General features: G+C 34.2%; 1 protein-coding gene across 4 annotated transcripts in view; it reads left to right on the top strand.

The window, feature by feature from the left end:
* Window positions 1-17,187, top strand: part of LOC128232505 (homeobox protein cut-like 1) — a 78,357-nt gene extending 61,170 nt beyond the window's left edge. Inside the window, exons 11-17 of one of the 4 annotated variants that reach the window (XM_052946086.1) lie at window positions 138-292; window positions 1,473-2,126; window positions 2,326-2,441; window positions 3,343-4,396; window positions 4,624-4,719; window positions 8,987-9,472; window positions 9,933-17,187. In XM_052946086.1, coding sequence (XP_052802046.1) covers window positions 138-292; window positions 1,473-2,126; window positions 2,326-2,441; window positions 3,343-4,396; window positions 4,624-4,719; window positions 8,987-9,472; window positions 9,933-10,924 — 3,553 coding nt within the window. In that variant the 3' untranslated portion in view covers window positions 10,925-17,187. The remainder of the gene's footprint in view (window positions 1-137; window positions 293-1,472; window positions 2,127-2,325; window positions 2,442-3,342; window positions 4,397-4,623; window positions 4,720-8,986; window positions 9,473-9,932) is intronic. The other 3 variants (XM_052946087.1, XM_052946088.1, XM_052946089.1) reach the window with 3 other exon arrangements.
* Window positions 17,188-17,515: the final 328 nt, after the last annotated feature.

Below are 17,515 nucleotides of genomic sequence, written 5' to 3'. Positions count from 1 at the left end.
TGGTTGACTTATGATCTTGCCAGGCTTATAATTTACAACTTTTCAGCACACTTAGGTTCTGAATATGATAATGTTGTACCATGAAGTCTATACTTGTATTCTATACATATTCTCAAGTGCATTCTTCACTGTCACAGTGTCCTGAGGTCAGTTGAGTTTTCCGGGAGCGGTGCAGATGAGGTCGATGGAGATGTGGGCAAGTCGAAGTCCCTGGAAGTACTTGTTCTTGAGAAAAACAAGGCTCTCCAGACAGAAAACACACAGCTCAAACACACCTCCAAAGACATCTCAGGTAGGCAGCCATATTATCGTCATGTGACCTTTTCCCATGCAAACTCTTGGTCATGTTATCTCCTCACACTTGGTCATGTGACCTCACCACACCTAGTCATGTGACCTAGATTGTGAGGTTACATGTTTATTGTGCTGTAGTTAGAAAATGGATTTCTGTTTTAAAGTTGCAATAGAATTATGTTAATATATGGTTTTTTTTTCATTTTTCTTGATTTTTTTTATAAAGTAATGAGCTTTGATTTGATAGTTCTGTTAACAATGAAACTCGTACCAAAGGTAAATCAGGGGTCTATTAAGCTATATCACTCGTAAATTGAACAGTCAATTACTAAAATAAAGGTTATACCTTAACCACACTGTGTAGGACAAAAGAAAACAAATTAACACTTTATTTATTTTAATTATATTGTAACATACCTTGGCTACAGACTTCACTTTTGTAAGAGTGCTTCACTAGTTAGTGTTTTATATACACCTCCTTAACTAACCGTATTTCTTTCTATCTGGTTTGTTCTGCCTTCTAACTTTCATTTTGTTTTGTTTGAGCACCATTTTTGAATATTTATTGATATTGAAAATCAACCGATCGATGAAATAGAATCCTTAAGAAGGGTGTACATGCTCATGAATAAAGATGACAATTTTTTTTTTCATACAAGTTGTTTTTACAACATTTCATGCCATTTTCTCTGCTGTTTTTCTTTTCAACAGATTTATATCTTATGCTCTACTTCAGTATTTAAGGCGTTAAATTAGTTATGAATATAAATAAAAGACTGCATTTTGAAGAATTATTGTCCCTTTAATTTTAGATTTAATGATGGAAGGACTTACATGTCAAGAATTTTAAGCATGCGACTTTTGAAGTGTTTGAATGGCTACATGTTGTTGTTTAAGTGTGTCAGCTGTATCCTAAAAAAAAATCAACTGTTAGTCAACATAAGTGTGCTTTGTCTTTCTTATCTTCTGCTGCAAATTTGGAGATTCTTTGTTTCTCTCTTTAACTTCCTGTTCTCTTTCTTACCCATCATGCATCATGTTTAAGAGTTGATTTGGCAAATTTCCAAATTTTCCTGCATGCACTGCAAAAGATCATAACACTAAGCTTTTTTAAAAAAAGAAAAAAAAGACAAACTAAAAGAGTCTTTAAATCATGCGCACTTACACCTTTCTTACAGGAAATACATCACCTGCTCTATCATCGCACACAAAAGACTTTGCAAGTATGCTCGGAGAAGAAATTGCGGAAAGCTATCAGGAAAGGAAATCGCCAAAGGAGTTGTTGAAAAACGGTCACTCAACTTCAGTCTCTCCGACATTTGTGGCACCAAAGAAAGAAAGGGAACAAAAGTCCCCGAGTTCTGTAGATTCAGGAGACATTCCACCCCAAGTGCCGATTTCTCCGGATGTTTCGAAATCACTGCTTTATCCGTCAATTACTAGCGACGCATTGCGTATACCGCCACCTTCCCCCCATTTTTTTCATCCGGCGTTCACAAACAGCCATCTGATGGCTAACTTTATGGGCATGGGGATGAATTTTAACAATAATAACAATTCCCAAAAGTCGGATCTTAATGGCTGCCAAGGACTTGACACAGGCTTGGTGGCTAAAACTGTGAGAGAATTGCTCAGTATTCATAACATTGGACAGAGATTGTTTGCAAAACATGTGTTAGGGTTGTCGCAGGGCACAGTGTCTGAACTATTGTCGAAGCCAAAATCATGGGACAAGTTAACAGAGAAAGGGAGAGAATCGTACCGGAAAATGCACTCATGGGCAATCGATGATAGAAACATCATGGCTCTCAAAGCTATCTCACCAAAGAAAGGTGGGTTTGAAATTTTAATATTAAATGAACACATGTTTTCAATCAAAATTTATTTTTCTCTTTAAACAATCATATCCAATTGAATTACAAACAATAATTAATGTCTTAGCAATCTCCTGTGGCTTTCCATTTTATTTGTGAATTGCGATAAGTTTTTTAATTAAGATGTGAGATTAAAGCCGTCCTTTTTAATATATAGGCAACCAACCTCTCCTACCCAGTATTCAACGAGAAGATGCAGCGACGGAAGAGCGCATTGCTCATATTCTTAATGAAGCCCAGGTTGCCATGCAACAGAAGAAGTCTATTGAACAGGTACAGTGGTGGAAGGGATTCACTGCTTTAACTCTTTCTTTAATCCATTTGTTTCAGTGTATTGAGCAATTTTGACTAGTTCGAATATTTAAAAAATAATGTTGCATGATAAGACAGGCAAATTGTCTAGAACTTTAAGTTTAAAAAAATGTCATTAACAGCATCGTTGTTATACCCCCACAAAATAAGGATGGGGGGGATACATAGAAGTGAGTTTGTTAGTCAGTTTTGTCTCGAACACCATCAAATCAGATCTAGTCTGACTTTACGGTAGTTACAAATCAGAAGTTTTTACAGAGTTATGGCCTCTTTTCAACTTAGAATTTGCCAAAATACAGTGTCTGGACAAAAGCTCAAAAGGGTTGAGGGATTTAAGAAAATAGGAACACATCTTTAACTCCATAGAATATTGGTCAAATTGACTTAGGCTACAAAGCACTCATTTGACTGAGTTATGGCCCCTTTTCAGCTTAGATTTGCCAAATAAATATGTTATCCAAACAACTATTCATGAAAGGGTTTTCAAATTTAAAGACTGTCCAGGCAGCATGTGGTTGATTTGTCACTCCTGTAACAGCACAAGTTATGTTTTAAAGATGCTCATATGCATATAAGCTAGATCTTAAATAATAGTCTTGACTTTGTTAGAATTATTGCATATCAAAAATGTGTCCAGTAAAGATTAAAAAGTTTACAAAAAAGACATTAATGTTTTAGTCTGTAAAAAATTAATAAAATTCTGAACAGTTGGCCAAATGACATTTAAGAATTTATGATATTTCAAATAACACCACTGTGGTGTATATTGTAAAAAAAAGTCATTAAGTGTGGATACAAAAACCTTTTTTTATACCTTTATGATGGATTAATACATTGTAATACTGTTTTTTTTCTTCAACAGCATAGCATGGTGAACAGTATTTACCAAGAGATGGCTCGATCCTACGGCCAGCTTCCTACATCACATGGTCTGCCTATAAACAGCATGGCAGCCATGCATCACGCTGAGCAGGTCCGCAAGATGAGTGACTCTGATCGACGGGATAAAGTGGGTGACAATGAGGTGTCATCTAAGGTCATGGTTGAAAGAATTTACCGTCAGGAACTAATGAAACTAGCTCAGGCAGCTGAGAATGCAGGAAATATTGCAGCTAGCGCTCTGTACCAGCAGGAGCTTGCAAGACTCGCCCAGAACGCGAGGATGAGGGATGAGCCCGAGCCTGGTGAGGTTCGTCACATGAGGGGTTCCCCCGACAGGGTCTCTGTAAAGACCGAAGCCCAAGAGGGAGCGGAGGATTTGACAAACATGTCCAACGGCCCCATAGATCTCAGTAAACGCAGCACATCAACCCCAAGCACCCCAACATCAGGGGGATCAGATAAATCGCTCAATAGTTCCGCTCATGCAGGAAGTGCCTTCTTTCAAATGCATCAAAAGATGAATGGTCATGATGTCGGTGAGAGGGTAATCAAGTCTGAGCCTTCTCAGGTGCCGCACGCAGCATTCCCCCACTTTCCACCCTCGGACACCTCCTCCTCGCCTCTCCAACGAATGCAGAACATTGCCAACTCCCTGATGAACCGCTCCCAGATGGGCCAACCTTGTAATAAGCCGCTCAAGGCGATCCTCCCACCTATCACACAGGAAGAGTTTGACAGCTACGCTAACATCAACACCGAGGATCTTGTCAAGCAGGTCAAAGAAACCCTTAGCCAGTATTCCATTAGCCAACGCTTGTTTGGAGAGAGTGTCCTGGGACTGTCCCAGGGGAGTGTGAGCGACCTGCTTGCTCGGCCAAAACCGTGGCACATGTTGACCCAGAAAGGCAGAGAACCGTTCATACGGATGCAGCTGTTTCTCGAGGATGCAGAGGCTATACCAAAGCTGGTGGCGTCACAGTATCACATCGCCCCAGATAAACTGATGAGGAGCAACTCTTTCAATAAAGAACAAGGTATAACTTTTTCCTTAGTTTACAATTTGATTTAATATTAATTTTTATTTTATTTCCTTTGTTTATAAATGTTAAGAAAATAACCAGGGTATTTTCATGTCAAATACCAAATTAAAATATTGCTTTTGGCTAAAACTGAATATTTCAAAATTATATCCATCAAAATTTGTATTCATAAAATATCATCCACCATTGGAATTACATGTAGGGAACATTGTTATATTTAGATTTGGATCACATGCCCATCTGGCAGGGTATGCGGGGTCCTTTCCCGCTAGCTGGTCTGCCATTGGTCAGTCAATCGTTGAACCTTGGACTCTCAGGTACAACACTATATGCAGACAATGTCAATATTGGCTTTGTGCTTTTGTGGTGTTTCTGTGTCTCTAGTTTGCCATCCAGAACCCTTTCATAAATGTTTTGATGTACCTTGTCTGTAATTTGATATTTAGTGACCCTGAAGTTAGAACTACTAAAAATGATGTTGAATTCTTTTTTAGTCATGTTAAAAAAAATCTCAAGCGCTAGACCCTGGTTTGAGAATTGAGCCATAGTATTTACAAATTGTGTTCGAATTTGAGAAGAAAAATGTTTATTTTAAAAGACATTCTTTAATTATCTTCACAAATATGCTGTGCACGGAAAGCACATTGTTAAGACCTTGAAAGCGGTATATTTTTTGTTGCTGTGAATTATGTCATTTGGTCCGGAGAGTCGAAAACATTTTGGCTTACTGTTTGTAGATTGTACTCCTTCAAATTTTCAATATCAAGATACCTTTTTAGATTTTTGGGGCCTAACGCTGTCATTCACAGCAGCAAAAAAAGTTCATGTTTGTAAGGATTAATTTACGCACATTATGTGCACATAATGATTTTTAGGAAAAGTAATGAACATTTATGAAATGCTCTTATTTTTCCTTGAAATTTAGCATACCTGTTCCATTATGTTCCTGAATACAATGGTTCAATTCTCCATTGTAGACCAATCACACAGTTCTCTTACTGAAGTATGATTGTTGTCTTCTTGGTTGTATATCATCAGTACTTTTCTCACCTTTTTGGAATGGGGTCAGGGCCTTTCGAATTTTAAAAATAGCGGAATGATACGCTTAAATGTGAAAAAGCCAGAACTTCAAATTAGAATTTAGGCAAATAGCCTTTCTTACTGTGAATTTTATGCTAAAATTTTATATCTGTAAATGGTAGTTTGCATTTGCACAGAATGAAACAGTTCTAGGAAATGATGTAAAATATATCGGATTTCAGATATGTGAATTTTGCTTATACTTGTAAGAAAAATAAATAAATTTGGAATTGTTAATGGGGCCTCATTTTAGGAAGAGAAAAAAATACTGAATATACTTTGAAAAGAAATTCCATTCAAACTTGATGTACAACCACGGAAGGGATTCATAATAAATCTCTAAAATTTGATTTTTTTTATCTGGATGGCATATATATTTAAAACGATTTTAGTATTCAAAAAAAGAAATGAGTGTGTGATGTTAAAGAGTCGAGTTAATTCAGAGCAGTGTCAGGCTTTCGTTGTCAGATGTCAAAAATATAATTGACAAGAAAATGCCCTGTAAATCTGTTATTTGATTTAATTCCTTTTTATGATCCATTCTGTCAGATTAAGATAATAGATACCACTTCATTTTCTAGAAAAATTTAGAGGCTGTTTTGCATACCATTAAGTAGACCTCTATACTGGTAAACATTATCGAGAAAACCATGATGGCAAACTCTTTGATAAATGTCTTTCAATGGATTATGTTCAGCACTCCTCGAAAGTGACATCCAACGTTTTATACGATAACTATCTGTTGGTTTTTTGAGATGATTTAATGTTTACCTTAGCTCTAATGATTTGGCAGAATGGATCTTTGAAAAGGGTTTGATTTGTATTATGGTAATTTTAATGTTGCATATAAATTATGTTTAATATCAAGTTGTAAATGATAAAAAAACAAACATTATGTGAACGCACATTATTGCTAAATTTTGTATGCTTATCTATATAACTAAATGCCTGTATTGCAACTATATGTAACATTGTTTTTATATCTTGTGTGTAAAAGGACATCATTCTACAAAAAGAATAAAAAAATGTTGAAAAAAACACTATTTTTATTACCCAAAACCTTATTAATGGGTTTAAGATTGACTGTTTCAATCTAGATGTCGTTTTACTCACAATTATAATTATGTTGATATTATTTGTTTTGTTTTGTAACAAATGCTTTACTAAACAGCATGGATGTTATTTATATCGCCAACCAGACTGCATTTTATTTGCAAGTATAATCATAATTAATGAACTTCAGAAAATCAGCAAAATGAAGCTGCATTTTTTATGTTGAAACAATTATAAGGTTTGATAAAGAAGCTTAACATTCGCATTTTGCAACAATGCAAATTTGTGAACAAATGACAACATTTGTAATCTGCATCTAACATGGCCAGATCACACTAGAAACATGGAAGCTGTGTTAGCAATTTGAGATCGAAACTTACATGATATTATACACTCTAAACGCTCAAGACTAATATAACATGAACTTGAGGCTTTAATGGGCATGGTTCTTTTGGTATTTTATTTAACAAGTTGTGAAAAGAAGTTTACACAATAACAGAATTTCTGTGCCGGATCTGCCATTATAGATGCTGCTTGTTCGTCTGTTCGTATTATATTGGATCAATTACGCCATATGTACATGTATAATGATATTACTTTCTCCTATATCTTGGCAGCGACTTCCTAACACATGGATGGATGCATGGTCTTGTGTAAACTGGCCTTAATAACAACCCCCCATACCCAGTATGTTGCTATGGTAACAACAATCTTCTTATTCTTTTCTCCCTTTCAACTTGTTGCCTTTAACAAGCTTTCTATTTGTTTTCGACATGGCTGCTGAGTTTTATGCGCATAACAAAATAGAAAATAAATCCAGCTGAATACTTATCTTAAAATATTTTGGCAGTTAAGTGACATCGATCATGATTAAACAAACAGAATTTGACCCAATCTATATAAATATTAAATATTTTCATTTTCCATACAATACAGCACCAACTAATACATACAACATGTGAATTTCAATCTTCCCCTCAAACTGTGCATGGCATGAGTGGTCTCTTTTTCCCTCAAAAGGTTACTTTTTATTTTGGCTTTGATACTTATTCTAAAGCCAATTTGTAAAAAAATAAAATATTGTGATAGAGGGTCTGAAGGAATGGACTGTTTTGTTTTTAATATATTTCTGGAATATATCTAGTTGGATTTTTTGATTCGGTCTGCAATGATAAGTCACATAATTTAATAAGCCTGCAATATATTAAGTATGAAACTTGGTACAGATGTTTGATTAAACACATAATTTAATAAACATGCATTATATCAGGTATGAAACTTGGTACAGATGTTTGATTTAAACACATAATTTAATAAACATGCATTATATCAGGTATGAAACTTGGTACAGATGTTTGATTAAACACATAATTTAATAAACATGCATTATATCAGGTATGAAACTTGGTACAGATGTTTGATTTAAACACATAATTTAATAAACATGCATTATATCAGGTATGAAACTTGGTACAGATGTTTGATTTAAACACATAATTTAATAAACATGCATTATATCAGGTATGAAACTTGGTACAGATGTTTGATTTAAACACATAATTTAATAAACATGCATTATATCAGGTATGAAACTTGGTACAGATGTTTGATTAAAACACATAATTTAATAAACATGCATTATATCAGGTATGAAACTTGGTACAGATGTTTGATTAAAACACATAATTTAATAAACATGCATTATATCAGGTATGAAACTTGGTACAAATGTTAAAACTTATAAACATTAATGTAATAAACATACAATATACAAGTATCAAGTATTTGCAATAATAAAACACATAATGTAATAAACATGATCCTTTGCAACAATAACACCCAATTTGATACCTGCAAGGTAGCAAGTAGGAAACTTGGTACAAATGTTTGCAATAGTAAACACATTTTTTTGCCAAATCTAATAAAACACACAAATATAATAAACATGCATGAAATCAAGCAATGACTTGCACAAATGCTTGCAACAATAACACATCGTTTGATAAAAATACATTTTATCCAGTTGGAAACTTTGTACAAATGTAAGCAGTAAAACAACATATGTGTATCAAGTCCTATCATCCTGCTAGAACATTTACAGAGTTACGGCCCTTGGTTAACTTAAAAAAGTAGTGAGTATCAGTATTTAGAAAAAAAGAAAAAGTATTGTTTACCTGAAGACAAAAACTAAAAACCAATTGTATGAAACAAATGTTGAATGTGCATCATTATCTATACTAAATGTGGCATGAACTATAACTTGCCTTTTATGCCAGTTCACTAACTATATACTTATGTAACCAACATATACTTCATACCTGCATTGTTATCTCTATACTCGGTCATATAATCTCTTAACCAAAAGCATACTAAACTTATCAAAACATAATCCCTATAAAGGCCGGTGGACATATCCCTGACGGATATCTTTTCTGTTTTTCTCCCATATAGTTGCACCTCCTCCTCCTCCGACTGATATGAAGCCAACTCAGCCCACCCCGCCCATCTCCCGCCCGGCCCCCCACTTGCCCCCCCACTTGCTTGGGGGTACGGGGGCGCCCCCTGTCGAGCACCCACCACATCACCCACTGTTTCCCCCGCACCACCCACCACCAGCTCCACACCTACATTCAAACTGGACTGCCTTCTCCTATCCATCCTCCATGTTGGAAGTGGTTGCCATGACATCTGAAATCGACACGCTTGACTTAACAAGCCGGGTCAAGGACGTGCTCCAGTTTAACAATCTGGGCCAGAAGCTGTTTGGGGAGGCCGTTCTCGGGCTCTCTCAGGGCTCCGTGAGCGAGCTACTCTCTAAGCCTAAGCCCTGGCACATGCTCAGTATTAAAGGAAGGGAGCCATTCATTAAAATGCACCTGTGGTTAAGTGATCCAAATAATGTAGAGAGACTCAAGCATTACCAAAATGAGATTAAAGGTATGTCAACAAGCAAGCCTGGAAACTGCTTCAAGAATAAGGCCATCCTTAAGCAATTATAATTTTTGATTGCAGAAGCTCAAGCAAAAAAAAAACCACTTTATAAGTTGGATGAAAAAAAATGGAGCAAGTGATGAATTATCACTTAACAAAACAACCACATATTTTTTTTTTCAATGCTCTTTAAGAAAAGAAATTTTGAGTCAGTCTGCCCACAAACAAAAGTTTCAGGAAGCTTATGGATGGCCTAAACTGTCGTGTTCGTGATTGGTTTTGTGACTGGTTTTGTGATTTGGTAGTCATTCATTTAGATACGACTTATTTTAGTCAGGCACTGTCAATAACAATACATGCTGTTTAGTGATTATTTTATTATGTTTTAGTTTTTCACCACTTATTTTTTAGATAACATTTACTGAGCCTTTTTTTAAATGAAATATTTATCTTTCTAATTTTCCAGCCAATCGTCGGAGGCGTCATAGTCTTGAAGAGAAGTTTGACTCTCCATCGCTTGCCTTGCCAAAGAGACCACGGGTCTTTTTCTCTGAGGAGCAAAAAGATAAGCTTAGACAGGCATATAATCGAGACCCCTACCCAAACCAGACCACCATTGAGGTTCTAGCTTGTAATCTTGGGGTTGGGGTTAAAACTGTCATCAACTGGTTTCATAACCACAGAATGCGGGCCAAACAGCAACAGCATGCCACCAGCCCAACTGGCCAGTACAGCGATTACAGCCAGTCTGGAATGGGCAAAGAGGAGTCCAATGATGACAACTCTAACCAGAGCGACATCTCAGCGTACTCCGATAACAAGGAAGCTCTTGCGGCTCTTGGCTTCCATTCACGGTTCATTAATCCAGATACAAACCAATGGATGTTCCCGAAGTTTGAGCCAGTTAATTTGGATGCCAAACGGGGGAGCCAGGGGTCTGATAACATGGATGGAAGTGATGGGTATGAGGAGGAGATGGATGATGAAGATTCCTACGCCAAAGATAACTCACAAAATGCCAAAGATGACTATGATGATGTTATGGATATAGACAAAGATGATCAGAATTCAGATGACTCTCATACAGAGAGGAGTGAGAGAGATGAGGAATCTGGCAAAGGTCAGGTCAACTCTAATTCTGCCACCATGGGGAGTGGGGCAAATAAACGCAAGCGATCTCATCCACAGTATGTTTCGGCCGGGAGACATCTAGATCGTACAGTAAGCATGCTCGCAGCATCAGCGGAGAACAATAAGGACAATGAAACTGAGAAAGGTAGTGGAGAAAATTTAGAAGTAAAAGGTGATTCATTTACAGAAGAAAAGAATGAAGTAGAAGCAGCAGTAAATAGCTTGAAAGAGATGAAGGATTCCCAACTGGGGGAATCAGATGGTGTTGATAATGATAAACTACAGGAAAGGGGAAGTGACCCCACCGGTGAGGATTGGGCGTTCTAGGCAGCATTACCGTAGTAACAAGAATACCCATAATTGCTCCTAGTGGGCACAAACAGACAGCATTCGGAAGGTTGTTTGGTGATTTAGTTAGTGCTAATAGACGCTCGTAAGCATGAGTTGCTAGGCCATTGAAAAGGAGTGTTCAGTTGCTTTAAAACGTGTCATAGAACTACAAGTTAAATGTGAGATTTGATTTGATTTACAGTTTTAGTATGTTACAGTTTTGTTCTAGTGATTTTGACAAGAAGTATACACAAGGGTATGTCTAGACACAAAAAACTACAAGTGCTGAAAATACTACAAAGTATTATAAACTTACTATTATTTGATTTTATTTGGTTTATGTTCATTTATTTACTGCTTTATACTAAAAGCTTTACTTGTTTTGTAGTGAGTTAAGACTGTTTTACAGAGGCTTTAATCACAGTGACTTAAAAAGTTTTATATTTTAACAATGGAGGGTGCAGAGTAACCCAACAAAGGAGGGTGTAGTGTAGCCCAACTATGTAGGGTGTTGTGTAACCCAACAATGGAGGGTGTAGTGTATCCCAACCATGGAGGGTGTGGTGTAACCCGTTGTTAACGTTTATGTGTTCATTAACTGTTTGGCTCAGCCTTTATACTGTTACTTATACTGTTATGAATTGTTTTATCATCCATTTATGTAAATATTGAAAGTACATGGAAAAATATTGCGCAGTGTATAGAAATTGATCTACATGAAAAGAAGATGGAGCCAAAAGAGAAATAAGGAGAAAAACATCTTTGACAAGCAAAAGGAGACTTTTTCCAAGGGAAATTTCAACCCTGCTGTGCTATGTTATAATTGGTGGTGAACGTGTACAGGTGTAATGTAACCTCTCTATCTGCATTTATTGCATGTGTTTGTTGTTAGGGTTAGGAGAGATATTTTTATACAGACCTATTTTTACATTTACGTAAATTGTATTCACCCTTTTGAAATGACTGTTGGTACTTTTATCCCATACCTTTTCCCATAGCTTAGATGTTTACATGAAATGTTGAAGTGGACGAAGAATTTTAGCAAGTGTTTATGAACCCAATAAATAATATATGCTGACATTAATATCAGGTTCAATCTAACTGGTTAATTTAATTGAAAACTCAAAATAGAACCAGAAAGCATTTTTGCACATGTTTGTGCTATTGGTTTTGTTTTTTATTTGACATGAAATTATTCTGTTACCTAGGAACCGTGAGAATTAGAGTAGCATGTTAGCTAGTGTTACACTCAAGCATTCCAGCATTGTGTGGTCCAATTTCCCAGCAAAATCCATATTCCTGTACGTCTCCAACCATCGTCCTTTTTAGAAGCTTTTAGTGATGCTCAAATTCTAACGAAGATTTCACCCGCTAAATTTTATTCTTTTGACTTTTTCCCATCTAGAGCAGTTTCAGCATCCTACTTTATTCACATTTAAAGCGAAAATTAGTTTATATATTTTTTGTGAAGAATTCTTAGAAAGCTGACGTGACATTAAAATGATAGTTTGTGTGAGTTATAATTTGATTGCCGCAGTCATTTTCATTGGTTGTATATTTTGAAGTTCCGGAGGGAAGCTTATTATGTAGTAGCAGTTGTATATTAGCTTGTGCAATAATACCAGGACCAGGCAGTCTTGCTCATTAATATACATGTTCTAATGCATTATGTCATATAGCATTCTGGCAATGCTGAATTTGAAAAACTTTATCTGTACTTTCAGTAAATCTTTTTTCTTTAAGAATTATTTCTGCTCTGAAGAGACCAATCATAACCTCTTGTAAATTGAGTTGAAACTTTAAAATCATGTTTCTAAGCTTAATAAGAAAGCCCAGTATTATATTCAAAATGAGGAGATATGATACTTAACAGGACTAAATAGGACTGTCATTTTTCTTCATTCATTATAACACTATGTCCTTTTATAAGCCATCAAAAATAGGTACATTTCTGGGTGAAAAAAATAATCTTCAGTGCTCTTCTGTAGAAAGATAATTATATCCCTTGATGACACAAATATTTTTATTATTCCTCAGCACAAATTAGGGCCTTTTATGCTATCAAAAAGGAGTTTCTATATATATCTTCATTTATTTTTCTTTCTGCAAAGAGTTATGTCCCTTGGTGACAATAATTTCACAACGCCTATTACAGAGTAATCATCTTTTGTGTTCACTGTAGACATTGATTGTCTGGTCCATGGGCCCTCTTTAGGTTGTAGGAACTATTTAACTTCGCCTTAATTATCATTTATATCCTTGTAGCTTTATATAACCAAAGATATATTTGTTTTATTAAAAAAAGTGTTCATTTTTTGTTAATAATTTTTAGTGAGTTTATGTTGTTTGATTTCACGTTTTTATGTCAGGATACGGTAATGGGACTGTGCAAGAATTTACCCTGATAATTATAGAACTTGATGTTCACTTTTATCTCGTTATTTGGATGTTAAAGGTACTTACATTGGTTCAGGAAAAAAATCATCTAGCAAAATAGACACAAAGATTTTAGATTGTGCAATACAGATCACAGAGTAGTCAATGGCGTGTGTTCATTTGGAGAATTTATTATTTTGTTAAACCCTTAATGATTTTGCTCATATAGTTCTTGGGGTAGTATACTATTAGAACTCATCGTGGTTTACTGTTAATTAATATTAAACATGTAACTTTATAGAAGTCATCGCAAGCTCAATGAAACAGATTTATACATGTAAAAAATTGTCAATGGAGCGAATAGCTCTGATTTAAAATTTAAAAAAAATTGTCTCACACATCTAAAATAGTTTATTTTCTGTCCAAATTTGTAATTTTTAGCCAAATTAATGTTATAACACCCAATCTCTAGAGAAGGAAGAAGTGACAAGCCTTTCTTTACCAATTGATGTATGGGTCTTGATTTGTTGAGCTTGCTTGCTTTCATGTGTTTTACAAGTGTGTCTTCCTTGGAAATTCAAATCAAAATCTGTATCAGCTTCAATGTAGAATGTTTTAGGCACAGAGGCTCTCCGGTCGTGTTGTGAAGATGTCGGATCCAATCTCTGTAAAATAATTGTATTATAATTACTTATTGATATAAATATGATGAACCTAACAATCATTTTAATATTATAAAAACACCCCTTCTGTTGACTTGCAACCATGATTTAAAAAAAAATGAGAAAGAGTTTAGTATTACAGTGTATGCATAACTGTCAACAAAGCTCGAATTTTTGCACCATAAACTTTCACACAATAAATTCTGTACACATTATTGTTATCATTTTTAAAGGGAAATGTAAGTTTTTGCATTCATGATTCAGATATCTCTTCATCCAGGGTGTTCAATGTTAATCCATGGGGATCCATGTTGGGGCTGGCTTTGGTGTGACTGTAGCTTTACTAATTTTAAATCAAATCAATAGAGATGAACTTGTGTTTTTATTCTACAAAAAACCTGCTGTCCGTATTGTTTCAATAAGACATTATAATTATCAATTATTGATTTCATTATTAGATAGAGATTGGATGCTATGTCTTCGGTATTTTGATATTTTTGGACTGTGCCAAAACTGTATGACTTATAGACTTTTAACTGTGTCGGACAATCAGTACAATTGTGCATATGCAACATGTATTGACATTAAACTGTAGTTGATTAACATGAAATTTGTAAATAAATGTGACTATTTTCTGCTTAATGGTGAAAAACATTATACACTTTCTTTTGGGACCCTGTAGATTTGTTTATCTTTGGAAAGTAATAACACTAGGTCATCCTTGAACATTTTGTGGTTTGCAGCTTCATACAGGTTTCTTCGCCTATACCTGGCCCCTATTTCTTGAACAATCTTGAGTCCTTAATAACAGCACCAAACTAGGCAACCTATTTTTGGTTTTATATATTTTGTGTAATATTCTCATTTTAAAGAGTGTTGAGAATTTTAAAGGAAATTATCTCGCAGATTATCATGATAAACATTTTACTTTGTAAAATCAAATTTAAGAAAGTATTTTGGCTAATTTATTTATAAATACAGTGAGAAATGGGGGCCACTGGTCATATCAAATTTGAGGTTGGCCTTTTCAGTGCTTCAGAGACATTTGCCACTGCAAACAAACATCTTTTTAAGGATGTCAGCATTTGGTGTTTTAACTGAGAGATTGTTGATTATCCCAGAAATCCTGTTTTATAAAAGAATGAAATTGTTTTAAGATGTGTAGATTTTAGGAATACAACTTAGTTGTTTCATGTTGTTGGGTGGTTGACTGTTTTTGTTTACATTTTAAGGGTTATGTAGGTTGACTTTGGTACAAAAGCTTTACTAATGTATATAGTCCAATGTCGCTGTTTGTAGCTTGGTATTTTATTTTGTCTTTAATGTATAATAGTCTACAAAACACAAGCTTTAAACTTAAAACATCCCAGGGTTTTTTACCTGAGATGTTTTTGGGGTTTTAATTTTTCACTTTACTACAAATGTGGTTAACTGTGTTTTATCCCAAACAAGAAATTTGCGCTAACTGTGTTAATTAGAATCACACTCCTTTATAGAAAAATATATCACAGAGCCTGATGGTTGACCACTAAACCGTTGACTTTCTTTTATTGCACTTATACCACAATCACATGAACCATTTAAATCTAGCTATTTACTAAAATACCTTATTCATTAAAAGAACAGCTGTTTAAAATTCAATGTAGATTTAAATAGTAGTTGTATATTTTTGTAAATAGTATTTTGACTTTCTCTGCATTTATTTGTAAGCTGTACATAAAGATTTCAGCTCATAGAAAGTGTTTTACATTTGAAAGCATTTTAAGCATATTTTTTTCCATTTTCTTTCATTTTGTAATATTTCTCATGGACCTGTAGCCAAAGATTATTTTGTAAACATTATATCCTGCCGAGGGTTTTCCTTGGTATTATTATTATATCCTGTATTCATAAATACTATTAATTTCTGAAAGAAATTATGAAACTATGTCATGTTTGATTTATATTTTATTTCAAGCAGAAAAGGAGATGTTTATCATATTTTATTACTATTTATGTTATAGTTTGAAAATTTTACATGTCACATGTTAAGCTGTGCAATTAAATTGACTAATAGACTTAATCAATTTAGAAAAAATGATGTTAATAGATGATATTTTTTTTTCATCATTAAGTGTGTTCTGTTCAGTTCTGAAGTTCTAATCAGACATTTAGCAATCCTCATATCTGGGCAAGGTCATCTGAAAGTTCAATCCATTGCATTGATTTATCATATGATATTTTGCCAAAACTAGAGTAGCATCATGCCTTAGACATTTGCATAAGAAAGCATTTTCATTTCTGGTGAAATCTGCAAAAAACCATTCCAATAATTGAAAATTAGGTAAACAATCATTGCGAGACTAAATAGTTATAATCATCAGTTAAAATTTAGGCTAGACGAATATAGTTGGAATGTTATTTTTATTACATTTCGTGTTTTCTGAATGTTGTTACTATGTTACTATTGGCTCAATGTTATATATTATAAACAGTATTTTAATCAGAAAATTAACATTTGCTCTAAAATCATATTGTCAAGGTGTATTATGGTTTAATGTGCTCATCATTTGTTTCATTTAAAATAATCAAGCTGTAATTTAAAATATTAAAAAAATCTTCATTTTTCAAGTTTTGCAAAAATATTTTCTCGAAGTTTATCACATTTTTTTACTTGAATTTCTTTTCATAAAGGTTGTATTTCTATTGACTTGAGTATTTTTATTGTTCTTTTGATTTAATTGTCAACTGTTGAACAATTCTAAGAAATAACATTTATGTCCGTTGATAATGATATTTTACCATGTGAATTCAATCTAAACATGTACAACTTAAACTTTACATTGCAAAAATTGATGATAAATTAAAATACACTTCCTACAGAGAGACAGAAGATGTGAAGCAGTATTTCAAGTATTATGATTGTCAAAAACTGGAGCAAACTATTGCTCTCTTATTCTGTTGTAACTTTGGATTCAACCCTTTTTCATATATTGATTATTCCTTATTTTCCCTTGAAATAATGATTTAGCATTTGAAAAGCAAAAACATGTTGCCATAGTTATGATATTATGTTTGATGTCTTAAAATGTGCTATAAGCCCATTTCTGCGGACATAAGAAATATCAACTCATGAAAGGGCTTTGTTTTCAAGAAGTTTCAACTTCAATGTTAATATCTACAAATTAATTATTGTGTAATCTTCAGGTGCTTCAGATAAATAAATAAAAATATGTTACCATGGTTGTCATTGTTTTCAATGCGATTTGCCTTTGAAACTTTGAAATATGTAAATGTTTCAAAAGCACTTAAGTTCAAGTGCTTCTATAAACCTTATAAAATACAAATAAGTGATACACTTCTTGTATTGAACATTTAAATTTACAAAATGAAACACCATACAGAATGTCAAGTTCTATTTTTTAATGGAAATATTTCACTAGTACCATATGTTTCTAAAAATAAATGTTTCATGTACAGCCCCAGAAATTCATACCCCCATTTTGGTATTTTTGTAATACTACCGCAATTACATTTTCATCATATAATAGGTTTTTTTTTTTTTTTAAAT

Source organism: Mya arenaria, chromosome 4 (assembly GCF_026914265.1).
Source record: "Mya arenaria isolate MELC-2E11 chromosome 4, ASM2691426v1".
Classification (NCBI taxonomy): domain Eukaryota; kingdom Metazoa; phylum Mollusca; class Bivalvia; order Myida; family Myidae; genus Mya; species Mya arenaria.
The sequence above is the reverse complement of the archived record's forward strand: the minus strand, read 5'-3'. Positions and strand labels throughout refer to the sequence as shown.